At 46.7% G+C, this 27,788-nt stretch overlaps 1 protein-coding gene across 8 annotated transcripts in view; it reads right to left on the bottom strand.

The window, feature by feature from the left end:
- SH3KBP1 (SH3 domain containing kinase binding protein 1) overlaps positions 1–27,429 on the bottom strand; it is a 357,317-nt gene extending 329,888 nt beyond the window's left edge. For 4 of the 8 annotated variants that reach the window (XM_034950170.4, XM_034950166.4, XM_055106669.3 and 1 more), the window contains exon 1: positions 26,996–27,368. In XM_034950170.4, coding sequence (XP_034806061.1) covers positions 26,996–26,999 — 4 coding nt within the window. In that variant the 5' untranslated portion in view covers positions 27,000–27,368. Of the gene's footprint in view, positions 1–26,995 lie in introns of all 8 variants that reach the window. The other 4 variants (XM_034950171.4, XM_034950169.4, XM_034950167.3 and 1 more) reach the window with 3 other exon arrangements.
- Positions 27,430–27,788: the final 359 nt, after the last annotated feature.

The raw sequence follows: 27,788 nt of genomic DNA on the forward strand, positions 1-27,788 counted from the left end.
TAAAAAAAAAAAAAAAAAAAAAAAGAAGTACTGATACATGCTACAACATGGATGAGCCTCAAAAGCTAAGTCAAAGAAGCCAGACACAAAAGGATAAATATTGTATAATTCTACTTATATGAGGTACCCATAACAGCAAAATCATAGAGACAGAAAGTACAAGTGTGATTACCAGGGACTGGGGGGAGGGGGAATGAAGAGTAACTGCTTCATGGGTACAGAGTTTCTGTTTAAGATGATGAAAAAGTTCTGGAAACAGATAATGGTTACACAACCTTGAGAATGTACGTGATGCCACTGAATTGTACACTTAAAACGGTTAAAATCGTACATTTTATGTTATGTATATTTTACCACGATTTTTAAAAGGCATAACCCCAGTCCAATCCAATTTGAGGGATACTCAACAAAATAACTCTTCAAAAGCATCAAGGTCATGAAAATCAAGAAAGACTGGGGAACTGTTACAGACTGCAGGAGACTAGGAGAAATAACTAAATGCAACATGGATTCTGAAGAGGAACCTAGAACAACCACAAAAAAAAGGACCTTAGTGGAAACGCTGATGAAATTAAGCAAGATCTATAGTACAGTATTAGATATAGTATAGCATAGTATAGTATTTAGCATATAGTATTTAGATATATAGTATGATAGCAATGTTGATTTCCTGATTCTAATAATAGTACTATGATTATATAATATGTTAACATTATGGGACGCTGGGAAAGGGATATATGGAAACTATACCATTTTTGCATCTTTTCCATAAGTCTAAAGTTTGTTCAAAATAAAAAGTTAAAAATAAAAACAGCAGGCCGGGCGCGGTGGCTCACGCCTGTAATCCCAGCACTTTGAGAGGCCAAGGCGGGTAGATCACGAGGTCAGGAGATCGAGACCATCCTGGCTAACACGGTGAAACCCCGTCTCTACTAAAAAATACAAAAAATTAGCCAGGCGTGGTGGCAGGCACCTGTAGTCCCAGCTACTCGGGAGGCTGACGCAGGAGAATGGCATGAACCCAGGAGGCGGAACTTGCAGTGAGCCGAGATCCCGCCACTGCACTCCAGCCTGGGCGACAGAGCAAGACTCTGTCTCAAAAAAATAAATAAAAAATAAATAAAAATAGCAATCCACACTAAAAAAGAAACAGTGTACTATATGAGGACTTCAAAAAGTTCATGGAAAAGAGAATTAAAAGATAAAATTATAAATATAAATTTTATTTCTCAACATAATCTCCATCAAGGTTAAGACACTTTTGCAAGTGATGACACCAGCCACTTAGTTCATCCCTAAAGAACTGAGGGTCTTGGGAATTTAACCATGTCAATGCAGTCTTTTTCACATTATTAACTGAAGGAAAATAGGTGATCTTTACAGATTTTTTTTAAAGATTAGGACAAAAAAGGAGTCAGAGCCAAATACGGACTGTGAAGTGGATGCCTAATGATTTCCCCTCAAAATTCTCACAAGATTGCCCTTGTTTGATACGAGGAATGAGAATGAGCAGGAGCATTGTCATGGTGAAGAACTCTCTGGTGAACTGTTCCTGGATGTTCTTCTGCTCATGCTCTGACTTTCTCAAAACACTGTCATAATAAACAGATTTTATTGTTCTTTGGCCCTCCAAGAAGTCAACAAGCAACATGCCTGGAGCATCCCCAAAAACTGTTGCCCTGACCTTTGCTCTTGACCGCTTTTGCTTTGACTGGACCACTTCCGCCTCTTGGTAGCCACTGCTCTGATTGTGCTTTGTCTTCAGGATGGCACTGGGAAAGCCGTGTTTCATCTCCTGTTACAGTTCTTCCAATAAATTCTTCATGATCTTGATCTCACCTGTTTAGAATTTCCACTGGAAGCTCCGCTCTTGTTTGCACCTGATCTGAGAGCAATGGTTTTGCCACCCATTGAATTTGCTCGGTTTTAATTTTTCAGTCAGAATTGTGTGAGCTGAACCAATTGAGATGTCTGTGGTGTTGGCTATTGTTTCTGTTGTTGTCAGTCCTCTTCTATTAGGGCATAAACAAGATAAATTCTTTCCTCGAAAATTGATATGGATAGTCTGCCGCTGCAGACCTTATCTTCAACATTGTTTTGTCCTTTCTTAAAATGAGCTATCTATTTGTAAACTGCTAATTTCTTTGGAATATTGTCCCCATAAATTTTGTGTAAAGCATCAGTTATTTCACCATTCTTCCACTCAAGCTTCACTATAAGTTTGGTGTTTGTTCTTGCTTCAATTTTAGCAGAATTCATGTTGCTCTGATAGGGGCTCTTTCCAAACTGGTGTCTTATCTTTCTTAGTGCCTCAAACTAGATACTATTCAGACATGTTACAGCCAAGTTAGTGTGAGTTTATTTTGGTGCAAAAAAAAAAAAATTTAAATCCATGAATAGTTTTTTCATAATACCCATTTTCCATGAACTTGTTGAAGTCTCCTCATATAGCTCTGTATTACTTGGCTTTGATCCTTATCCTAAAAGAGGTCAGCTCACAATTGAAGTATCCAAATGAAAAACAAGCACTCCAGGGATGGTGGATCAGCATTTAAAAGACTAATCAGAGTCCATTTGCACCAGAGTTGGTTAATTAGCATGATGAAAACAAGCAGTGGCTCTCTGCTGTAGGAATTGGGTGAAAATATTGTGCCACCATCTCCATCCTCAGAAGAACCGCACAAAAGAATCTAGAAATAACAGCAGTCTGCCCCCTTCAGAGAAGAGGCCCAGGACTGTCAGGGGCCATTGTCAACCACTAAAGGAGGACCCTGTCCCCTCCCTGGGGGTTAGCTGAATCCCGGCACTGGAATACAGTGGCATCTGCCTTGAATGTCTCTTTCCCAAAAGGGGCCCGGCCAGAGGGCTCAAGCTTTGCTGAGCTTACAAAACAGACTGCAGTGTGCTCTCTCTTTTTTTAAAGAGACAGGGTCTTGCTCTGTTGCCCAGGCTGGAGTACAGCGACAGGATCATAGCTCACTACAGCCTTGAACTCCTGAGCTCAAGTAATCCTTCCACCTCAGCCTCCCAAGTAACAAGGACTATAGGCATGTGCCACCACGCCCAGCTAAAGCAGGGCTCTCTTCATGCCTGCTTACTAACAAGTGTCTGAATGAGTGGCCAAAACGCGTCTGAGACTTGCTTTCACTGTAACATACCTCCCAGTCATGGGACCGTGGGAAAGGATGCACAAAGCTCCCACGTACTATTTCTCAAAAGAACTTGTCAGTTCTTCAAAGTCCAAACCAGTTTAAGTTCACAACAGATTATTTGTTAGAATTCTTGAGAACACATTTAAGGCTCTGTGAGCCTGTACCAGACCGGTTTACATTCTCCAGAGCAGAGCCCTCCTGGGACGAGGTCCCCAGCTGGGCTGCTGCTCTCTCCAGAGAGAGTTGTTTGGACAGTGACACCCAACACCCCCCAACCTCCCTCGGGACACCAAGTGGCCACAATGAACCCCTGAGGCTTTTAGTGGCAAGAGTGCACTGGATGTCCAAAAAGTAAGCAAATAAATTTGTTTAGCCCAGCGTCTAAGTTGACTCAACAGTAGAATCAATCACAAAGCCTACAAACAAAAAAGCCCATGCTTTTATTTTCTTTGGGGCCAGATGTAATCAACCCCATCTTCTATTTTCTCTCTCCCAAGGGGCAGACTCGTCTATCATTTCCTGTCCTCATCCCCCTGCTTCCTCATTCCTCGCTCGCTGGCCAGCCCAGCTGCTACCAGTCATCCTAACTCCCTGCTCCCCTTCACAGCCATCCATCCCCAGGCTCTAGCAGCCCCTGGTAAGAGTCTCAGCTGGGATCATCAAAACTCCAGGACCACCCTACAGAGAAACAAGGTATCTGACAAACTTCACAGTCTAGTGGTCTAAGAGAAACCCTCTCAACTTCCTGAAACTCTGCAAATATAGAAGCCATCTTCCACGTAGGCTGCCACCAAAATGACTGCCCCTTTGGCCCTACCCGACATGGAGATTTAGGAAAACAAAGTCCCTGGTGTGGGTTGGCAGAACAACACCCCCCCACGCCCTGCAAAGATTTCCACATCCCAATCCCAAGCAAAAGGGAATGAAAGTTGCAGATGGAATTAAGGTTGCTCATCAGCTGGCCTTACAAAAGGAAGAGTCGCCTGGATTATCCAGGTGGACCCAATGTACCCACAAGGGTTCTTAAAAAGAGAGCGGGGGCACAGGAGAGAAGATCAAGTGACACAACCTGAAAAGGACCTGGGTCACTGTTGGTGGCTTTGAAGATGGAGGAAGGGGTCATGAGCCAAGGAATACGGGCTGCCTCTAGAAGATGGGAAATGGAAGGGAACAGGATTTTCCTTAGAGTTTCCAAAAAGGAATGCAGCCCAGTCAGCACTTTGATTTTAGCCCAGTGAGACCCACATCAAACTTCTGACCACAGAACTGTAAGACAGTAAAATCTGTGTTGTTTTAAGCCACTCATTTTATGGTAATTTGTTAGGGCAACAATAGGAAACGAATATACCTGGTTACCAGTACCACCGTTGCGTCTTTTGGACCTGACGGATAAGTGACTGTTAATGAAGTAAAACTCTCTATACGGAGCCCACAGCACTTTCAAGTCACTTCCCCCGGAAGGCCGGCACCATGCCCCTAGCACTTATGTCCAAAGAAACCAGTGCCCAAGGACTGAAAACACACTGTGGTTTTGTGTCACAGGGCAACTTCTAAATAGAACACTTTGCCTGTGCCATTTTTGTGAGATATCTGCTTGACACAGATCTTTAAAAAGCAAACCCACTCAGAGTTATTTCTGTAACTGAAGGTGGGCAAGAATGGGGATAGTAAAATGAGACTATTACTTATGAAATGAGCAATGGAAGTTAGGCCTATTCTTATTTATCATTTAATGCATTAATCTGCACCTAAGTATGGTGATGACAATTTCCATTTCAGACCACCCAAAACCCACAGTGCATGGGTCTCGGCCTTGGTGGTGTTCTTTAATGGCCTCAAAGCTGTTTTATGCCAGTCTGTTCTTCTGGTTGTTTGGCTGGTGCCATAAACTCACAGCCAGAATTCATTCTTTGCAACGTATTTTTCTTGTGGTAAGTACCCTAAACCCACAGTGAAACAGAATCCTGCTTAATAGAGGGTGGAGGTGGAGGAGGGGAGCCATGTGAAGGTCAGCACTCCCTATTTCAATAGATTTGGATTCTCCTTCCAACTAGCTGGGAGTGGAGGTTCAAACCTTAACAGTGTTCAACTGACAAAGGTCTTGCTCAGTGATTCTTATTGCCCAGGCTTGAAAGTAGCTACGGATCACACAAGCTGGCCTAAAAATAAAAAGCAACGATTTCCAATGCCAGAACAGTGGGGCCATTTAAGCTCTATTTTTAGCAAGTCTCGGTTACCTGGGAAGCAGCATATGGCTCCTATAATTCTTCAAAGAGTGAGAGCATTAAAAGATTGAAGTGCCTGCGATAAATGGGCTGGTCCCCAAATGACTGTACACACACTGACCAAAGGAGACAGCCAACACCCCAGTTGACCCAACAGGCTTCCAAAGGGACCCACCTTCATGCTGCAATCTCTTAGCCATTAGCAACAGTTCAAATATTAAGCCAGATGACGGAGGAGTTTCCACTACCAATTTATGACATTGAAGACTTTGTGTTTTTGACAGGAGGGCATTTTCTAAGCAATTACTCCCTAGGGAGGAAGAAAAGAATCCTGAAGCAAAACACCAGGGACTGGTTTAAGCTAACATAAAGCAAGAGGAAAAAAGAAGAAAAACATCCCGCATTGCAGGGGGCCAGAGACACTTCCCTAAAATGCAGGATGAGAGCCCTGCTGCAGAAATGAGCACTCTGGCTCCCTTATCTCAAATCTACTGTGCCCAACCCAGGGCACCCAAATGTGCCTCTTTACTCACCCAGGAGGAAGTGTGGCAAGCCTGAAAGCTGACCACAACTAAGGAAGATAAAGGAGAAGATTTCTTCTATGGTAGAACCATGGCAGGGAAACTTTGGAGGGGACAGTAAAACAAGCTAGCCCCTCAGCTACCCTGAAGACAGGGCACGCGCTTTACAAGGGGCTGATCATATAAATGGGTCTTTTCTTGGCAAGTTCAATGCAAAAGAAACTTCTGAGGGCTGGATGCGGTGGCTCATGCCTGTAATTGCAGCACTTTGGGAGGCCGAGATGCCAGAAGTTTGAGACCAGCCTGGGCAACATAACGAGACCTCCATCCCTACAAAAAAATTAAAATATTAGGCAGGTATGGTGGTGCACACCTGTGGTCCCAGCTACTCGGGAGGCTGAGGCAGGAAGATCGCTTGAGCCCAGGAGTTTGAGGGTACAATGAGCCATGATCACACCACTGCACTCTAGCCTGCGCAACAGAGCGAGACCCTGTCTCTTTAAAAAAAAAAAAAAAAAAAAGAAAGAAAAAGAAATTTCTGTTAACGGCTAATCAAAGGCCACAGGAAGATTCTCATACATACAGCAGAAGTGGTCTAGGCACAAATGCTGTTGTGTTGCCAAAATTCTCCCATGGATGGCGTCACTGATGATTTTACCTATATTTTAGGCCTCTTGAGAGAAATACTATCCAAACGTAAACAGACCTTACAACACGACAAGGCCAAGAGCAGGGAAAACTGAGTAGTGCTGGCTTTCTCGGTCGCCTCAACCATAGCCAACATGCATTCGAGCAGAAGTCAATATGCGATCCCATTAAATTTCTGAACTGGTTGGGGAAAATGAGGCTCTGGCTTTAAAGTCACATGTTGTTTTCACTCTTTCAACAAAATTTTTCTTTCGCTGCCTGTTGGTGAGACACTGTGCCAGGCGTAGTGATACCGGCATAGACAAGAAGACCTGAGAAGGCTGTGGTCTTGGCCTGGGCGCCAGGGAAACTAGTGCTCACAGAGCATAATTTTTGGAGTCCTTGCAGGAACCCACTGGGGCTTCCTGAACCAGCATGTGCCTTCTCCTCAAGTGGTGACCCTTCTCCTGTGCTTCAGGAAGCAGCCAAGTTAGGGGTGGGGAGGGAGGAAAGGGAAGAGGGAATTATGTCTGGCTACAACAAATCGGATTTCCTTGCATTTTCCAGCAGACCAAGTAAAACAAAGATAAATAAGATGTCTCACGAACCCCCCTCAAAAATAAATAACTCATACCCAATTGGTGGTGTCTTCCTGTTTATAAACCCCAGGAAAGTGAAATTGCAACTGCAGTGTGTATGAATTATTTTAGTCAGACATGCGATTCTCTTCCACCTCCTAAGCAAGAATTTGTCAGCTCCAGACTAAGAGCCAAGATTTCTCAAGACAGGGCCTAGGACAACATGGAGGGAAGGAAGGAAGGGTCCAAGCACAGTCTTAGTGAAGCCCAGGGAGGCAATGAAAAGGGGCCGAGGATGGTGCTGCTGGATCCAGGAAAGGACAAATGAGTCTTGCTGGCCCCTGCAGACTCCTAAGTTATCACCACAGAAAGTTTGTCCTATCTTATATACAAAAATGAGTGCACATAAATTTGACAAATTAGCGACTTAACCTCCCCCATTATCAGAAGAAAGTGACTGATGAAAGAAAAAAAAATTGATGAAAGAAAAAAGAAAAAGACTTCTAAATCGAGCTGCCTAAAGGAGTAGGGACCTGTAATGATTTCCCAAAGACCCCATCTCCAAATAACACAACATGAGGGATTAGGGCTGCAACACAGGAATGAATAGGAGGGGGACACAAACGTCCAGTCCACAGCAAGCTGGAGGGCCAGAGGGTATTAGGAAAGGAGGGTTTGATTTGTCTACCTACTATGTGCATGCAATGTATGATGAGGTGATTATTGCACACAAGAAGGCTCTGGCCACGATGTGCTAGTGTGGGCTTTTGTTATTGTTTATTTGTAACACATCTGGGCCCCTACTGTGCGCCGGGATCTTAATACACACCTTGTCACTTAATCCTAGGGATGCTAGCTGCTCTGTTAGCTTTGCTGAGGAAGCTACAAGTACAACAGTGGATGGGAATGCCCTCCGCAAAAGGACTGTGGCAAACAGAAGACTGATGGATGAAATTGTCACTCATGAGAAAGACCTCAAAAATATGCTTTGTTTTTTAGGATTACTTCAACATTTGAATCCCGACAATCACAAAGTATCAGAAAACAAAGTCCTCTCTTCAGCAAATTCACCAGTTCTCACAACTTAACACTTAAAATATATCCACAGCCATGTGATTGGCAAAAATGCGATGGTATGATATGGCAGAAACTGATCATTCTCTCTAGTACCCATTATCCCCTTCCTCTTTTAAAAAATACAGATGCTTCTCAACTAACCACAGGGCTACATCTGCATAAACGCATCGTGAGTTGAAAATATCCTAAGTTGTAAATGCACTTTTGACTTAGGATATTTTCAACTCACGATGGGTTTATGGGGACATGATGAGGAATGTGCTGAATGCATGTCATTCTTCCACCATTGTAAAATCAGAAAACCATTCAATCAACCCATTATAAGTCAGGGACTGTCTGTAGAACCCATCCCTTCCCCTATGGTAGACAGAATAATGCTCCCCAATCCCCACAAAGTATGTCCATGCCCTAATTCCCCGAACCTGTGAATATGCTACCTAAAGTGGCTAAAGGGACTTCACAGATTTGATTAAGGATCTTGACATGAGGACAGTATCCTGGATTAACTGGCTGATCCCAGTGTAATCACATGGATCTTTAAAAGATGGAAGAGCCGGAAAAGGAAATGAGATGAAGGGAGGAGGGGTCAGGGTGATGTGAGGAAGAGGCCAGAAGCCATGGCATGCAGTTGACCTCTAGAAGCTGCAAAAGGTAAGGAAAGGAATCCTCCCCTAGAGCCTCCAGAAGGCACTCAGCCCTGCCCACCCATTCTGGACTTCTGATTTCACAAACTAGAATACAATAAATTATGCTGTTTGCAGCCATTACATTTGTGGTAATTTATTACAGCAGGAATAGGAAATTAATACTCCTCTGCCTTCAGATTTTGCTGGGCACATGGTTACACAGCTGGAGCCTGTTTCCTCAGACTCACCTGCAGCTGGGTGTGAGACTGTAGCTAAGTTCTTTGCAATGGGGTGTGGGTGGAAGTGATGTAAGCAGTTTCCATGTCATGTCCTTAACAAAGAGAAGCTACTCCCCGTCTACTTCCCTCTGCGATGGGCTGAAAGGTGGACACAGTGCTGGTGAGCCAGCTCCGACCATGTCCACAAGAGAGAAGGAATCTGAGCAAAGCAATTCACTCACCCTGACCAGTCCAGTGGTCAGGAGGCAGTAGCCTGAGAAGGAAACAGCTATGCTGTCTTGGGGTCTCTGTGATGGCAGTTTAGCCTATATCCCAATATATCTGGGATACCAAATATTGGTGAGAACAGGGAGTAGCAGAGATGTTTACACTCTAGGAACACATATTTTGAAAATCAATTAGGCATTCTCTTCTAAAGCTGAATATTCATATACTCTCTCCTTCCATGAATATGTTATCTTCTTCATTCATTAGTTTGTTCATTCACTCAGTTCTTGAGAACATATACTGGCACAACACTTTGGAAATCCAGCAACTTAAAACCCAGCAAAACCACTCCTTGCTATGCACATTTAAAAAAATACACTTCACACATACACCAGAGACATTCATTCAAATGGTGATGGGAAGTCTGTACGTAGCAGCAAAAAACTGGAAGCAAAGCAAAAGTCCATCAGGGGAGAAAGGGTAAGTATACAGTGGCATGTTCAAACAATGGAATACCAGACAGGAAAAACACATGAACTGCAAAATCAGAGACAACAAGCAAATCACAAGTCTCTGCAGTTTCGGTCCCAGTTTTATAAAACTAAAAACAAGCAAAACCAGACAATATGTTTGTTTTTAAGAGATACATATGGAAATGATAAAATTATTTCTTAAAAAAGAAGAAAGATGATTTTAAAAAGACTTAGGGTGGTTGCTTCCTCTAGGGAAAGAGGAGGGAGGGGACAGAGCTGGAGCAGTGTTTTAGTTCTTACATCAAGAGATGAGTCCACAACTACACATTTCTTTTTTTTTTTCTGAGCTGGGGTCTCACTCTGTTGCCCAGGCTGGAGTGCAGTGGCACGATCATGGCTCACTGCAGCCTCAACCTGCCAGGCTCAGGTGATCCTCCCACCTCAGTGTCCTGGGTGGCTAGGACTACAGGCATATGCCACCATGCCTGGCTAATTTTCTGTATTTTTTAAATAGAGACAGGGTATCGCCATGTTGCCCAGGCTGGTCTCGAACTCCTGGGCTCACGTGATCCGCTGACCTTGTCCTACCAAAGTGCTGGGATTAGAAGCGTGAGCCACCATGCCCAGCCCACTACTATACATTTTATAATGATGTTTGATGTCATAGACATGACATCAACTATCATATCAGCTTCCAGCACTGATTTTATTGTGTAGCACCACATGAGAAGGCCTCAGAGAGAACTGTGTGAAGGGATTCTCACAGTGGTTTGAAGAGAGAAAAGAGATGGGATAAGCAAGTGAACACAAAAGACCGCAGCAGAGCAAGCAGTATGTGCCTGTCACATCACCAAGCAACAACCTCACGGCCGAAGCACACTGCCGTGTCTCCTGTTACTGCTGATCTTCATGGTAGTGGGTTTAAGGCAAAGCAGGAATTCTTGAGAAATGTTTTCCTTGTGAGGGGAACTTTAGCACTCATTTGAGAGACCCCATTCTGTTTTGTTTCTCTCTAAACTACCAGTGAGGAGGGAGTTTCAGAGACTGACTAGGCATTTTTCTATCTCAGAAAGCTGTCTTCTAATTTGATGTGTTTTGCTAAAATTTATATCTTTCCTTCTTTCTGGATAAATAGAACTTTCTCAAACAAACACCCTTTGGTTTAACTGCTTATTTTGTTGGGCGATTCATAAAATGACCACATCACAATCTTCACCCAATTAGGGAAATGAAAGTTAAGAAAAATGAACAATTGAGGGAAACTCTAGATATGTTTGAGGAGTTCCCCTGGTTATCAGATCTTATGCTTAACAGGCACTCAATAAACACTTCTAGAATTTAATTGAATTCCAATACACAGCAGTATTGAGTCAACTGTTTTGTTTGTCCTACAAATTCAAGTCAGGTTATGTTCACAATTTGAAAAGGTAACAAAGGGAGAAAGTATATGGTACATATTAGCTACCAATGCTTTCTAACATTTATTATCATGAACTTTAGAACTTTCACCAAAACTTGCCCCTGAGATGGCATCATAAATATTCAACTTATTTTTTTAACAGGTACATGAGCTGACATTTGACGTACACTTGGTGGCTGAAGAATGAATACTTTCCACAATCCTGTCCATTACTGAAAGTGATGAATTAAAAAGGCCAAGGCGTTGAGATGGTTCATCCAGCCTGGCTCCTGGGGGTTCTAGCCACCCTTACTTGGTGCCCTTTAAAGCTAAGAGCACAATTTTTTCAGAGGAGTGCATGATGACACAAAGCTAAGCTAGAAACCACAAGGGGATTATTACAGCCACGAACTTTCCCTTGCCAGCAAGGGACTTGGACCCCTATCTCAGCCAAACATGAAGTCACATGGATGGCTCAGGGCCTTCAGGACACAGTTTTCCCTATGGTTCTGGGAAACAAAATTCCCTTAAATACCAGTCAGGTAAAAGAATGGTGGCCGGGCACGGTGGCTCACGCCTGTAATCCCAGCACTTTGGGAGGCTGAGGTGGGTGGATCCCCTGAGGTCAGGAGTTCGAGACCATCCTGGCCAATATGGTGAAACCCTGTCTCTACTAAAAATACAATAATTAGCCGGGCATGGTGACGCATGGCTGTAATCCCAGCTACTTGGGAGGCTGAGGCGGGAGAATCGCTTGAACCCAGGAGGTGGAGGTTGCAGTGAGCTGAGACCGCGCCATTGCACTCCAGCCCGGACAACAAGAGTGAAACTTCATCTCAAAAAAAAAAAAAAAGAAACAAAGAAACAAAGAAAGAAAAAGAATGGCAAAAAGCGGGAGAGAAAACAAAGGAACCAAACCCCCAAGGATTTCACCTTTCACTGTGTGTCCTCTAATCTTACACCTGAACTCGAGACCAGGATTAATTGCCCCACAGTGGTGCAGTGAAATAGGGACAGTGCTGTGGAACATAAAAGCCCACATACAGTTGCTTTTAGAAGTATCAGTTGGGGCCGGGCACGGTAGCTCACGCCTGTAATCCCAGTACTTTGGGAGGCCGAGGCGGGCGGATCACGAGGTCAGGAGATAGAGACCATCGTGGCTAACACGGTGAAACCTCATCTCTACTAAAAAAAATACAAAAAATTAGCTGGACATGGTGGCGGGCGCCTGTAGTCCCAGCTACTCGGGAGGCTGAGGCAGGAGAATGGCGTGAACCCGGGAGGCGGAGCTTGCAGTGAGCCGAGATCGCACCACTGCACTCCAGCCTGGGCGACAGAGCAAGACTGTCTCAAAAAAAAGAAGTATCAGTTGATCTGTCTCCATCTCTCTTCTCTCTCTCTCTCTCTCTCACACACACACACACACACACACACACAGAGCACATATAAAAGGGATGATAAGCCATATGAACACAGAGTTTCTGGAACTAAAACTGAAAGCAAACACATGGAGGACAAGTACCCTGCCAATTCCCATGTGCCAATTCCCCTGGACTGAACTCTTCTTCCTTCTCATCATCAGGGGCCAGTCCAGTCATTTGGGCATCTATGGAGATAAAGAATGGATATAAAATGCCACCCTGCCTACAGTGTGATTTCCTTACAGGATAGAAAGGGGACATATGTCCATCACATCCTCGTCTATATAATATCAAGATCATAGAAGCTACCTAAATGCTCAAATGACAGGGAAATAGTTACATAAATTAAGATGCATGAACTCAAATATTCAGCTACTAAAAACACTGGCTTCAAAGATGACTATGAAGTGGAAAAAACAAGGACATATATATATATACATATAAATATATACACATGTATATATAAAATACATGTACATATAGCAACAAGTATATATTAATAGTAAAAACCCTGGCTGGGCATGGTAGCTCACACCTGTAATCTCAGCACTTTGGGAGGCCAAGGTGGGTGGATCACCTGAGGTCAGGAGTTTGAGACCAGCCTGACTAACATGGTGAGACCCTGTCTCTACTAAAAATGCAAAAAATTAGCCGGGCGAGGTGGCAGGCACCTGTAATCCCAGCTACTCGAGAGGCTAAGGCAGGAGAATCGTTTGAACCCAGGAGGCAGAGGTTGCAGTGAGCCGAGATCATGCCACTGCACTCCAGCCTGGGGGATAGAGCAAGACTCTATCAAAAAAAATAAAAATAAAAATAAAGAAAACCTAAAAAGAAATACACCAAAATATTTGGGAATGATAGTAAGAGGAGTTCATAAGAAAAAAGAAATAGTGCCAGGCACAGTGGCTCACACCTGTAATCCCAGCACTTTGGGAGGCTGAGGTGGGTGGATCACTTGAGGCCACGAGTTCGAGACCAGCCTGGATAACACAATGAAACCCTGTCCCTGCTAAAAATACAAAAATTAGCCAGGCATGGTGGTGTGCGCCTGTAATCCCAGCTACTCGGGAGGCTGAGGCGGGAGGATCCCTTGAACTGGGGAGGTAGAGGTTGCAGTGAGCCAAGATCATGCCATTGCACTCCAACCGGGGCAACAGAGTGAGAGTCCATCTCAAAAAAAAAAAAAAAAAAAAAAAAAAAAAAAATATATATATATATATATATATATATAACTCTAAAAGAAGTACACTAAAATAAAAATCACAGTTATTCTAGAGTAGGGACCCATGGCTGGCTGTGGGATGGAGAAGGCCAGTAACCCTGTCCCTGGCTCTTCCTGCCCTGTGGGATTGAAAATCTGAGGCACGCAGCAATACTGGGTTTGAAGGAAGAAATGGGAGAATGTGGGAAGGAGGAGGAAGTGCAAGAGAGAAGAGGGGTTGAGGGAGAGTGGGCACTGGGGCCAGAGTGGGGTTCCGGGGAGAGAACTGGGGTCGGGGGAGAAAGAAGTGGGCAGAGAGACAGAAAAGGGGGCTTGGTGGCAGATGAGAGGATGGGAGAGAGGAGAGGAAGAGTTGGGGGGGCCAAGTGGGGGGGGTGTGGAGGTGTTGAGGGGTGAGAGAAGAGAGGCAGGAGGGGGAAGAAGAAAGGAAGAAGGGCTTAGTAAGAACAGGAGAGGAAGTGTGGAGAAGGGGGCAGTGGAGAAGGGATGTGGGCAATGAGAAGGGTAAGACACAGGGGCCAGGAGAGGAGGGGTGAGGAAGAGAGAAAATAAGAGAAACGGGCTGGGAAGAAAGGGGCAAAACACAGAGGGGCTGAGAGGAAGGGAGAGCAGAAGTGGGGAGGGTCAGGAGGCTGGGGGTGGACAGTGAGGATGAGGGGAGAGAGACTGAGAGGGAAAGAGAAGGTGTGGGGAGAAGGGGTGGGGAAAAGAGGGTGGAAGGGGAGAGGGGGTGCAGGGGAATGGGAGAGAGATGCGGGGACAAAGAGGGTAGGGGAGATGGATCTGGATGAGAGAAAGTGAGGGAGACAGGGTGAAGAGGAGTGAGGGATGAGAGAAAGGGTGAGGGGATGAAGAAAGAGCAGAGAGAGAAAAGGTAGGGGGAGAGAGAGGAGAAAAAGAGGGGGAGAAGGCAGGAGGGAGGAGATAGGCATTAGGGCGAGAGCCCCCTGCCCGCTTTCTGGAGCGCATCTCTACCTCAGGGGTTAACTCGTCAGGCGGTGGCTGTTTTTTACAATGTCTACATCTCTTCCTCCATTTAAAAACCCACAGGTTCCCTAAAAGCGCCAGACGATGTCACAACTGTACCCTTCCCCCATGGCATGCTATCACCAACCCATCCAAGGGCCCCCAGAGGCACAGACACACTTTTTAACGGCCGCCAACTCAATAGGTGACATGGAGCTTAGTCACACAGTTCAGGAGCTCAAAGGATTAAAATAGCCCCATTACTCTGAAGCACAACTGTTCTCGGCTCCAACAAGGGCCCTTCCTCAGGGAGCCTCATAGAAGGGACTCTGTGGGGATGGAATGAACATCCTGGATGGCTAGAGCACAGAAGAGGCCACACGGCCTCACATCAGTCACTCCTTTGTCAAGAGGAGGGCAGGGAAAATGAATGGCGACACTGGCAGGCAGTCTAGCATCCTCACTGAGAGTGCCTGGCCCGAGGGCGGCCCCGTAGCACCCACTCCTCCACAGGGCAGGGCTTCATTTGGGTCCTCCATGCGCCCTCCTTCAACATTTACACCAGGACTGGAACTGAGCACCTCCCGCCCACCATGGATGTGGGCATGGAGCAGCCACCTGTGTATATGGAGGGTGGAGGTGGGGGGAGACAGAAGCTCCGGTGGGCTCAGTCTCACTAACAAAAATGTGGAACTGGGACCAAATCAAGTCACACTTAACAGGCATTTGGAACTGTGGCATGTGCCCCATGAACAAGTCACACAGAAGAAAGGGGACAGGGAGGAAGCATGGCCAGAGGGCACACTGGGCAGCTGGCCCACACCTAGCTCCAGCTGCTGCTTCTTGGGGTCCAGCTCCTCCAGCAGGCACCCTTGGGTTGCATGAGAGGTCCCTGTGGCCCCAGAATAAGCATCCCTTTTGCTCAGGTTAGTGGGCCCTGCTTGGCTTCTATCATTTGAAGAAAGTCCTTACTATATATACAACATGAAAGTGGGAAGACTGTTCCTGAGTTCAAAACCCAGATGGGTTAAGGCCGGGCATGGTGGCTCACGCCTGTAATCCTAGCGCTTTGGGAGGCTGAGGTAGACAGATCACCTGAGGTCGGGAGTTCCAGACCAGCCTGGCCAACATGGTGAAACCCCATCTCTACTAAAAATACAAAAAAATTAGCTGGGCATAGTGGCAGATGCCTGTAATCCCAGCTACTCGGGAGGCCGAGGCAGGAGAATCGCTTGAACCCGGGAGACACAGGTTGCAGTGAGCGGAGATCACACCACTGCACTCCAGGCTGGGCAACAGAGTGAGACTCTGTCAAGAAAACAAAAACAAACAAACAAAAAAAAACACCTAGATGGGTTAAGATCCAGGACAAAGTTTCTGTCAATTAATAACCCAGATCAGCTGAGCCTCAGGACAATAGAGCAGTCTCCTGGAGAACTTTTCCGAAGTCCACCTATCCCTCCATCAAAACTAGATGGAAGGACTAGGCATAGCGTTCCAATGCACATCTCCGGGGGGGAAAAAATCCCCAGCTAGACAGAAGTTCACCCATCATCAATTAATCAGGACGTTAAAAAAGGAGGGGAAAATAACAGAAATGCCTCTGTGTTGGTATACATATGAAAGCTCCCTGGAAGAAAACTTGAGAAACAAAATAGCAGCAGCCTATGGGGAGGGTCACTGCATAGCTGAAGGACAGAGATGGGAGGGAGACTTTTTCCCGTAAACACTTTTTCACCTTTTGAATTTCGAATCCTGGGGATATATAACCTATTCCAAAAACTAACTTTAAAAATGTCTCAAGCAAGCAGCTGTAGTCATTATGCCCCAAAAAACAGATGAAGACAGTGTGAACTGCTTCCCCCTTTCCAATTTTTTCTTCAATTGGTGAAATCTTCCACCTCACTCTTCCCCCCACAATCCACCCTCCGCAAGCCAATTACTTTCATTTGTTTCCTGACAGCCAAAAGCAGCAATTAAGCTTTAAAAAAATCACCATCAATTAACAAACACTTACTCTGTCCATCCTGCTTCATGGATCACAGATGAGCTCATTGACCTACTGTATTTGAGTTGACACCTCTCTTTGCCATCTAATAGTTTGCTGAGAACAAAGGGGTAATTAGAAATCACTGGCTAAGTGGTTTAAAACTGTCCCATTTCGGTCAAGTTGTGAAGAGATGTTTTTGCTGGTTTTGTTTTGATGATCAAAACAGGAGAAAGGCAAAGTTCATTTACGAAGTCACTTCTGTGAAGTGAATTTCTTTGAGAAGCTATTATGTAAAATGCTCATCAGAAGACAGCACCCAGAACACCCTGGTGAAGAAAATTGAGGTCCATGAAGATGCTGGCTAAGAGGAGGGGGCAGCAGAGCAAGAATGGCCTTTCCCAGTCTTCATCCAAAATGAGGGCCAAGCGTCTCCGTCTAGCTCCAGGCACAAACCTAAGAACTAGCTGGAATAATTAGACAGGACACTAAGCTAATTAAAGACTTTTCACATGGGGAGGTGGCATGTGATGGCTAAAACTGGTGCAGCCCCAGAGGACCAGACCTAGAACATGGCCCCAAGTCTTCTAAGTCTAGAACAGTCCAGAAAAATCTGGCAAAAACACAAGGGCTGGTGTCTGCATACTGGCTGGTAAGAAGCTCAAGTGTAAGGAAATAGTTGTTTAAACTGTCTATACATGCTGTACTTGGGTGCTCAAGGACTTAAATTTATTATGCCAAATGAGTCATTAATAAGCATTGAAATGTTTATAGTATTTTATCCAAGATAGAAATAACAGTATGAACTGAACTGCACTTCATCTTGCCACTCTGTCACCCACACCTGGAGATGGACCAGCCTCCAGCAGTGCCCCCACCACTTCCGTGGCCACAGAAAGGAAGTAAGCAGAGGCCTTTTCTGGTCTTTTCTTGCCAACTGGATAGTATTCCGTTAGGACAAGTATCACAGGATTTTTGTTATTAGTGTTTTTTCTTCGTAAAGCTAAATATAAGCACAGTTGACCACAGAGTTAAGACCCATGAGCTACCTTTTGCCTTAAGCGTCCCCTAATGAAAACTATAGAACTGCCTGCAAGATATTTATCCATAAGATAATGATCAAGTTGAAAACCAAGTGCTCATGATCAACCAGGTTGCTGGTGGACCTTTGCCAGCTGAAGGAATTTAAGTGAAGAAACGTGGAATGATATCAACCATGTGTGTGAATTCGAGGGATCTGTTTGGCACTGCAGTGTTTTCTCCCATGATGTAGACCTTTTTTTTTTTTTTCCTTGAGACACGGTCTCACTCTGTTGCCCAGACTGGAGTATAGTGGTGCGATGTCGGCTCACTGTAGCCTCCTGCTCCCAGGTTCAAGTGATTCTCCTGCCCCAGCCTCCTGAGTAGCTAGGACTACAGGTATGTGCCACCACGCCTGGCTAATTTGTGTGTGTGTGTGTGTGTGTGTGTGTGTGTGTGTGTGTGTGTGTGAGAGAGAGAGAGAGAGAGAGAAAATAAAGGGCCTCCCAAGGAAATATCAACCAAAAACACACACACACACAAAAAGCCACGCTTTCCCTTTTCCTATCTTCCTTTGGAATCTCAACTGGGATCCTTGGGCTTCCAAGTGTTCTCCAAATTGGCTGGCTGGTCCAGGAACCCCCAGGGGACATGGATTCTGACCTTCAAGTTAGAAACTTACTAGGGAGGGGTGATTTAAAAAAAAAAAAGTTTTGGAACTAGATAGTGGTGATGGTTGCAAAGCATTGTGAATATACCCAGTATAACTATACACTTAAAAGTGGTGAAAATTGCAAATTTTGTTACATGTTTTAGCGTAAAATTAATAATGTACCAAAACCCATTGAATTGCACACCTTAAATGGATAAATTGTATGGTATGCAAATTATACATCAATAAATCTGTTTAAAAAAAAACTTACACCCTGGTGTGATGGCTCACGCCTAATCCCAATGCTTTGGGAGGCCAAGGCAGGTGGATCACTTGAGCCCAGGAGTTCGAGACCAGCCTGGGCAACATGGCGAAGCCCCATCTCTACAAAAAAATACAAAAATTAGCTGGGCATGGTGGCACGCACATGTAGTCCCACCTACTTGGGTGGCTGAGGTGGGAGGATCGCTTGAGCCTGGGAGGTCGAGGCTGCAGTGAGCCTTGATTGCGCCACTGCACTCCAGCCTGAGCAACAGAGTGAGACCCTGTCTCAAAAAATAAAAAATAAAAAACTTACTAGGGAAAGAGACTGTAGCAAGAGCCTCACGAGGGGAAGCAGGAGCCTGACATTTTCTGAGCACCTACAGAAATTGGGCGGGGCTGGTTCTTCCATACTGGAAGGCAGTTGGGTTCTACCACTAGGGGACCATTGTCACTCTGCCTCTCTGAGGCTCAGTCTCATCATCTGATGTCATGGGCCATGACTGCCAAGGCTCCTTCCAGCACTTCAATGCCAGGGACCAATATGTGAGTAGCAGAGGACCCATCGCCTGTCCCCCCACATAAAAGCACATCCCAATAGAAAGACAAAACATTACAGGGGCCAAACACTACCAGAAGCAAGTTTAACAACTTCGTGCCCCAAAGCCCTTGCCTCTCCCCAGCTTAACTACCTAGGTATCAACGGAAGAGAGGCAAGAGTTGTGTTAAGACACTCTCCATTCAAAGAACAAAATGGTGAAAGTCCCAAAGAGTCCTGTTCTCTAGTGACTTGTAGGTTCGTGCATAAAACGAAGACTGTGGTTACATACAAAGCCTTATGTTCCAGAAGGACTGATAATGAAGTAAGGAAATGGTGCTCCAGCCATCTGTGTTAATAAGCCCCCGGGGTTCCCCCAGAGCAGGCTTCCTTAACCTCAGCATGACTGACATTTGGGGTCAGATAACTCTTTGTTGTGGTGGTGCGGGGGGCGGCTGGCCTGTGCATCGTAGGATGTTTAGCAGCACCCCTGACCTCCAACTAGTAGATGCCAGTAGAATGACTCTCCACTCCCCTGACCCCCGCCACCAGCTGTGACAACCAAAAGTGTCTCCAGATAGTGCTGTGTCCCCCTGGTGGGGAGAATTGCCCCCAGTTCAGAACCACTGCCAGAGAGAATTTTCTATCTTAAAATGTGCAGTTCTTTGTTAAAGCCATGTAATACATGTGGCATCACCCTTCTCACCCACTACAGTGTGGGCCACCAGGAACTGTCAGCAAACAGACCTTGTCAACATGCTCTGCCCAGGGGACTTTACAGAATTGCACACTCACTCCTGGTGGTCCATAGTCGTGGAGAATTGCAAGTTGTAACCGTACTTGGGTGAAAGGGTTACATGTTCATTCATTAACATATGGCACTTACTGTATGCCAGGCAATGTGCCAGGGCAATGGAGCTGAGCAGATCCAGTTGGAGATGGAGACTTAATACAAGAGGAAATGTTGTATCACTATGCATTGCATGCCTGTATCAAAACATCTCATGTACCCCACAACTTTATACACCTGCTATGGACCCACAAAAATTAAAAATAAAAAATGTTTTAAACAAAGTATGGTACAGCACACCTTTGGAGCAGGCTCCCACAGATGCACAAGCGGTGTGGGAGGCTGAACAATGACTTCCCAAAGATGGCCATATCCTAATCCCCAGAACCTGTGACTATGTTCCCTTCCATGGCAACAGGAACTTTGCAGGTGTGATTCACCAGGCATCCTGAGAAGGGGAGGGGATCCTGGATTATCCAGGTGGGCCCAGCGTCAAACAATGGTCCTCATAAAAGGCAGGCAGGTGGCTCGGTGAAAGATAGGAGATGCCAGGACTGAAGCAGAGGTTGGAGGGCTGGGGTCACGAGTGAAGGAGGTAAAGGCACTGCAGGCAGCCTCTAGAAGCCGGGCAAGGCAGGGAAATGAATTCCTCCAGAAAGAACGCAACCCTGCTGACACCTTGATATCGACCCGGTAAGATCCATTTTGAACTTCCGACCTCTAGAACTATAAGATTACACATTTGTGCTGTTTCAAGCCACTAGGTTCACAGTGATTTGTTACTGCAGCAATAGGAAACTGATACAGGGAGTCTACAAGGCAGAGGAGAGAGTGACATCTGTTCCCCATGAAGGGAAATACGTGGGCAAAGTCTCAGAGACCTGAATGAGCTTAGAATAAGCGAAAGCATTGGTGGCTGCCGAGCTTCACGAAGGCTTCACTAAGGCATTCAGGATCTAAAGCATTTGCAGAAGGGTAGACACATAGGGTCAATTCCAGAGCCACTTGGGGCTTGACTGTACATCAGAAGGGGCAGGGAAAGGGGAAGGAACAAGAGGCAAGGAACAATAGCAGCGTCCCTGTGGAAGTGACACGAAAGATGGTGATACCCTCAACGAAATGGGAAGTAAAAAGAGGCAGGGCAGGTATTACAGAGGAGAAATGCTGTGCTTAGTTTGCAACATGCTCAGTCTGAGGCGTCTAAGACACACCTGGGTGAAGTTAGCTAGGAGAGGATACCAATGATAATCAGCTCAACCAATGTTAATCTTAGGCTTACAGTGTACCAGGCACAGGAACACAATGACCAAACTGACGAGGTTCCTGCCCTTGTGGTGCTTATAGTGGGTGGGTCCTGAGCTCAGAACAGAGACCAAGACTGGGGACAGATGTGGGCATCGTCAATAGGCGACACCTGAATTGGCAAAGTGGCTGCAATCACTCAAGGACACACTAAACATAAGGGGACCAGAGATGACAGCATTCCACAGGTGGACAGGGGTGGAAGAAAAGAAGGGAGGACTGTAGGAGAAATCAGGAAAAAATAGGGTGTTCTAGAAGACAAAGACTTCCAGTCTTCAGTCTCAAGCTTCAGTGAAGTCAAACATGGTGAGGCCTGAGACCATGTACTTCGTGATTGGAGAAGGATCATTCAGGATAACCTCAGCATGATCAGTTTCTAGAACACAATCAAGGCAGTGCCAGAGTCCTGGTAGGTGTAGGGCAGGCTATGTGAGGAAAGGGGAAGAGTGGGACAAGCTGTCTCAAAAAAACAGCAGTGAAGAGGAGAGAAAAGTGAATGCAAGATGTAACTTTAAGGCGGCTTTATTAATAAACTGTAAAAATCTAAATAGAACCAAAGATGGAATCTTCCCAAGGAGGGACAGGGCAGTTGACTATGAACACACAGTTATCCAAGAGAAACCAGGAAAAGTCAGGTCCACCACAGGGCAGTGTAGTGGTCAGAATAACATTCCCTCCCCGCCCCCAGATGCCCACATCCTAAAGCCCAGGATGTGTGAATATTAGGTTACAAGGCAAAGGGGAGTTAAACTTACTGATCAGCTGACCTGGAGATGAGCCTGGAATATCCAGGTGGACCCAATGTCATCACAGGAGTCCATACACGTGGAAGAGAGGGGCAGAAGAGTCAGTAACAATGATGTGATGGGAGAGAGAGCTGCCCAGCCGTTGCTGGCTTTGGAGAGAGGAAGAGGCCACAAGCAAAGGAATGCCAGTTCTGGAAGCTGGAAAAGGCAAGGAAAGGGATTCCCTCCTACAGCCTCCAGAAGGAATGCAGCTCTGCTGACTTCGTGATTGTCGCCCAGTGACGGATGATAAACATGTGATGTCTCCAGGCACTAAGTCTGTGGTAGGTACAGCAGCAATCAGAAACGAATACAGGTACCAGGTATAGAAAATCATGAACAAATATTACACACTGGAATAATGCAAACAGTGTAACTTAAAGTCCCCTTTAAAGAGGATGGAGGGTAAAGGATGCTGGGAAGTGCCTGTGTGATACTCTGGTAAAAGTCTCAGAGACTAACACTGAGATCGGCTGCCTAGTGTCACTAATGCCTAGGTGTTGGAGGTCTGGGTTGGACTGGATTCGTGGAAGAATCCACACTGTACTGTCTTAACACAAGAAGTTTGTTTTGAAGTAGGAGTATGTCTTTCTCCTTCTCTAAGGTAATGAGTCACTTATAACAGTACTTATAAGACTTATAATAGTCTTATGAACAGAGTGCCTTGTGTACCCCAGTGAACCACGAGCTCCGGATGTCAGCTTTCTCAACTGTAAGGCAAGGAGGGGTTCTACACTGGACTATGATCAGAACCACCTGGAGGACTCATGAAAATGCAGATTGCTGGGCCCCATCCCCAGCATTCCTGATTCAGGAGGTCTGCTGGAATGAAGCCAGAGAATCTGTATCTCTAACGGGTTGCAGGGGAGGCTGTGCTACTGGCCTGGGGCCACCCTCTGAGAAGCGCTGCATTAGAGGCTCTCCTTCTCTAACACTAAGTATTTGGGCTATTTTCCTGTTCTGCGTCTTTCCCATTAGCACTGACTTCTTGGTTCTCAGCAGCTTGCTCTTTCTCTGTCACTCTCTCTTCCCTTAGTATAGCATTTCAGATGTCCATCGTGCTTAGCATTGAACAACAGTCCAGGCTAGACCTGGTTGATATGAAGTAGCCACAGATATACCTAGAAAGCCATTTTCCTCCCCCACTGCCTCCTATTCCCTGCCCCTGCCCGTCACATAGTTAACTCGGAGAAAGAGCAGTTCTTCTGGCTGGGAGCTGGCCAGGCACCCACAGCTGGGCCAGGGTGTCCTGTTGAACAGAAACAATTCCCTAGAAAACCAACATCAGACAAGGCCACTCTGCGACCAGGATGGAATAAGATGAAAACAAGACCACACATTAATCATGTCTGAACACGGACAAAACATGCACCTTGTCCAAACCACACACATGACCAAATATCCCCCAATCCTGGATAATGCAAATGACTGCTGCTGCTTTACCAACCATAGCTGTGGCCTGCCTCCAATGTTCCCTGCTCCTAGAGAACATTTGTTAAAATACCCAATCACAAATTCCCCCTGGTAGCATCCAATCCAAAGTAATGCCCAGCTTCCTTAAACACGCCCTCAAGCCACCTGACACAGGTGCAAGTCCTCTAAGTCATCCTTCCTTGTACCATCTTACTGAGATGCCCCGCGGTTCCCACGGTGCTTGTTCTCAGTCTCTGCCACAAGAACCTGGTGTGGCTGGAGGGCAGCGATGACTCATACTCAACCAGATTTCTGCTCAAACACAATCTCCTCTAAGACACTGTCCTGGGCACTCTCCAGGCTAAGTCAGATTGGCCTTCTCCACTCATCTTTCATGCGCTCTACTATGGCTTTCAGCTACATACTGCCATGAGAATTGCATTCAAGTCAGCCTTCATTAGACTGAGAAGCCCAAAGTGTCATGTCTCTGTTCTGCACCTGTTCTTAGCACAGTGCCTATGCAAAGATCAACAAACATTGGATGGATGGATGGATGGATAGATGAACAAATACTTCTGTATGCAAAATACATTAAAAACAACTACAAACTCAAGAGTTGATGAGAGAATGTCAGTAACGCCAAAAGAACTGAAGTAGTAAGAGAAGAAACCACCAAGGTTTGTGTAACCAGAGCCACAGCAAGCTTTTGCTCGTGCCAAGATGGATAGAAGTGGGTAAAGCTTATGTACAATTAAGGTGGGAGCCTTTTCTTCCATTTCTAACTCAAGACATTTGTACAGACCAACACATTATGTTCATTTTAGCTTTAGTTTAGCATACAGCAGTCTACTGCCAATACAATAAATACATTGCCAAAGGCTATCCAAACTTTGTTGTTACTCTGGAATTAAACAGAAATCATTTGTGGGCTTGCAAACTCTTCACTACTCACAGATTTGGGTCACCATAATATCTGTTTAATTGTAATTATAAGAGGCTTTCTCTGTGTCTGGCACTGTAGGCATGCATCTCCTAGCAAGTTCAGAGGGCACATTCTGATGGGCTTTTATAAGAGGCCATGTTGCAACTAACCAGCTTCACTTCAGGGTTAGGGATTTGGTTCTTTTCTGTTATTTTTCAGAAAACGAAATATAAGATACAGTTTTACTATGTTATCCATCAAGAGAAAACTCATTATCAGGCCAGGTAAGAATATAAGTGTATCAGAATCAGGCACAGTGGTGTGAGCGTGCAGTCCCAGCTACTTGGGAAGATCTGGAGTCCAGGAGTTCAAATCCATCCTGGGCAACACAGCGAGACCCTCCCTCTTAAAAAAGAATAAAATTGCATCAAATTGATAAACTGGATAAATCTGAAAACCAGAGACTTGGGGGAAAGGGTGGGCCTCTGTCTGCATACACACAACCTCAGCCCATTAGATCACTCCATTGGAAGACATACAGAATGAACCGTTAAATAACTGCACTTCATTACAAATATACTGCTGGAGATGCTTTCAAAAGAGCAGGTGATTTTTAGCCACAAACTACTATAAGCACCTTAAATCCCACTATAAACATGAATTAAATTACATTCGTTTTGACATTATCACCTCTAAGTATTAACTCCTGAAATAAATGAAAATCGATGCCCCCTCCCCCTGCAATAATGGTTGCAGTAAAGATTAAGTATAAAAGGACTAAAAACTACAGGAGCACTCTATTTTTCGTAGGAAGTTCTGAAGAATGAAAACAGTTCAAATCTGAAAAATAGGTCTGATTCTTCTTAAATGAGACTCAGTCCCCTTCTCATTGACATACAGAAAGCACAGTCTGGCCATGGGAGAAGACATTTGGATTAACTTCTTTTTGTGCATAACCCTCTCGGTGACCCACCCAAAATGAAAGGTGATCAAAACAGAATTTTTGGTTACCTCGGGAGAAATTAACCCATTACTAAAGTGGCCTGTAAGGTTTAAAGTATATACTTCTGCCAATGAACTAAATCATCTTATGGGCCAAAGCAAAACAAGAGTGAGTTAAGTGTTCTGTCCCCAGCAGAGTAGGAGGATTTCATGCCCCTCATTCATTCATTCAACAAATATTTAGGTCCTGCTCTGTGCCACACACCAAAAGTGCTGAGCAAACTATGCAACACTGTGCTGTCCCTATGGTCACAGAGCTTACAGTAGAGGAGATAACTGTTACGCACAAATATGTAATACTGCTACGAAAAAAAGGTGTTGTATGAGAAAATGGAACAGGAACCAATTTAGACTGCAGGTGGGAGAGAAGGGCACTGTGAAAAAAGTGACATTTAAGCCAAGGGGACAACAGATCACCACTACTTAGAAAAGGAAAACCTTTTTTGGCAAATGACCACAAATGGGATTTTAACTTTGCCTGTCAACAACGGACTGGGTTAAACCTCCTCTTTTCCAATCCTTCAGGCTTTCTGAACATCCTCACTAGTGTACTGGAACCCTATTACCTGAACACAGAAAGGTCTCACTTTATTATGATTTATTATTATCTGCAGCCTTCCTATGCCTGGCCTAGGAACATCCAAAAATAATCTGCCAGAGGCTGAAAAACAGAAGCTGGCTGTCAGCAAGAACATTACCTGGGTAGACCAAACATTTAATAGCCCAAGTAATCGTAAGTGCCTTGCCAATAAAGCGGCAGCTTCTCTGGGCAGCAAGGTGGTTCCAACGCTCCGGGGTCTAAATCAAATGGGACCCAGGGGTTCAAAGGTTAGTTGGCTACTTCGAACTGATGTTTACTCAGTAAATCAAAGACCGGATCACCATTTCCAGGTCCCAGACCCTGAAGACTTAAAGGACAGTATGGGAAGTGGCCTTTTAGCATCACGGAGCAGAGAGCTCGCCAGGCTGGAGGAAGGCAGCAGCGAAAGGGTCGGGGCCGGGAGGAAGGGGGGCGCAAGGAGAGGAGCGTCAGGTGCTCTGGACCCCGGGACTGCGAGCCAGACCAGGAACTGGGGCGTTTCCCGCCCCACCCCCCAACCCCTGTCAGCCCCCAGCAAAGGCAACCCAGCCCCCTCCAAGACCCCGAGGTTGCAGCTTCCCCCGAGACAGGACCAGGAAGACACCAGCAGCCCCGCGCAGGGCCGGAGCCCACCAGGTCCGGGTGCCCGTGTCCGCAGCGCAGAGGAGGGCACGCTCGGGTGCAAAAATGGCCAAGACAAAACTCTCCCCGCCCACCCGAAAAACCAACCACACCCCCTGCATCCCTCAGCCCGAGCCGCCCGGGGCCAGCCCCCGTGATCGTCGGCTCAGGCCCCCGCGGGTTCCCGTCGGCGCCGCGCGCGGGCTCGGCGGGCACACGGGCGCAAGTGGGAGTGAATGGGGGTGCGCGAGGCAGGCGAGGGCGCCCACCGCGGTGTCCCCCGTCCGGACCCTGCCCCCGGGGCGCCCTCCCGGGCTCCGCGGTTCTGGGACTGGCGCGCCGCCCTCAAGGCTGAAGTGGACGCCCGGACGCGGGCGGCCCCCACTCACCCATTGGCGTCGAGCCGGGCCGGGCCGCCGAGGCAGCGTGAAAGTTGGCAGAGGCGGGCGTGGGGGTCGGGGCGCCGGGATCGGGGCGCTGGGATCCAGGCGCGAGGGTCCGGACGCGGCGGCGGCTGGGCCGGCTTCTTCCTCAGTGGCGGCGGCGGCGGCTCAGCGCCGCCCGCTGCTGCCTCTGCTGCTGCTGCCGCTGCTGCCCCGGGGCGACTCCTGCTGCTGCTGTTGCATCGCGGCCCAATGCGCCCGGCTGCGCCGGGTTTCCTGCTCCCCGCGAGTGGAAATTGCGAAAAAAAAAAAAAAAAAAAAAAAAAACAGCGCCGCCCAGCCCAGCGCCCGGCAGCCGCGGCCGCGCCGCCCGCTCTCCCCTCCTCCTCAGCGCTGCCGCGAGGCTCCTGCAGCTCCGCCTGCCGGGGACGCGCGGCCGCCGGGCGGGGGCGGGGCCGGAGAGGGGCGGGGCCGGGGCCGGGGCCGGGGCCGCGTCGGGGCAGGCGCCGGGGGCGTCCCTGCGGCTGAGGCGCTTGGGCGCCCTCCTCACCGCCCGCGCCAGAGGCACCCCGCTCCGCGCGGCTGCCACCCACCCGCGGCGGCTGGGCTGACGCCCCGGGAAGTGCCGCGAGACTCCTCGAGACCGGAGGAGAGGGGCTTCTTGGGGGAGGGGCGTGGGAGTGCAGGGGCACGTGGAGAAGGAGGAGAAGGGGGCTGAGCGGGAGGGGGCGACAAGAGGTGGAGGACGGGCTGGGGATGGAGACCAGGGCAGGCCCGGGGCCAAACGCCTGCCCAGGGT

Source organism: Pan paniscus, chromosome X (genome assembly GCF_029289425.2).
Source record: "Pan paniscus chromosome X, NHGRI_mPanPan1-v2.0_pri, whole genome shotgun sequence".
NCBI classification, from domain to species: domain Eukaryota; kingdom Metazoa; phylum Chordata; class Mammalia; order Primates; family Hominidae; genus Pan; species Pan paniscus.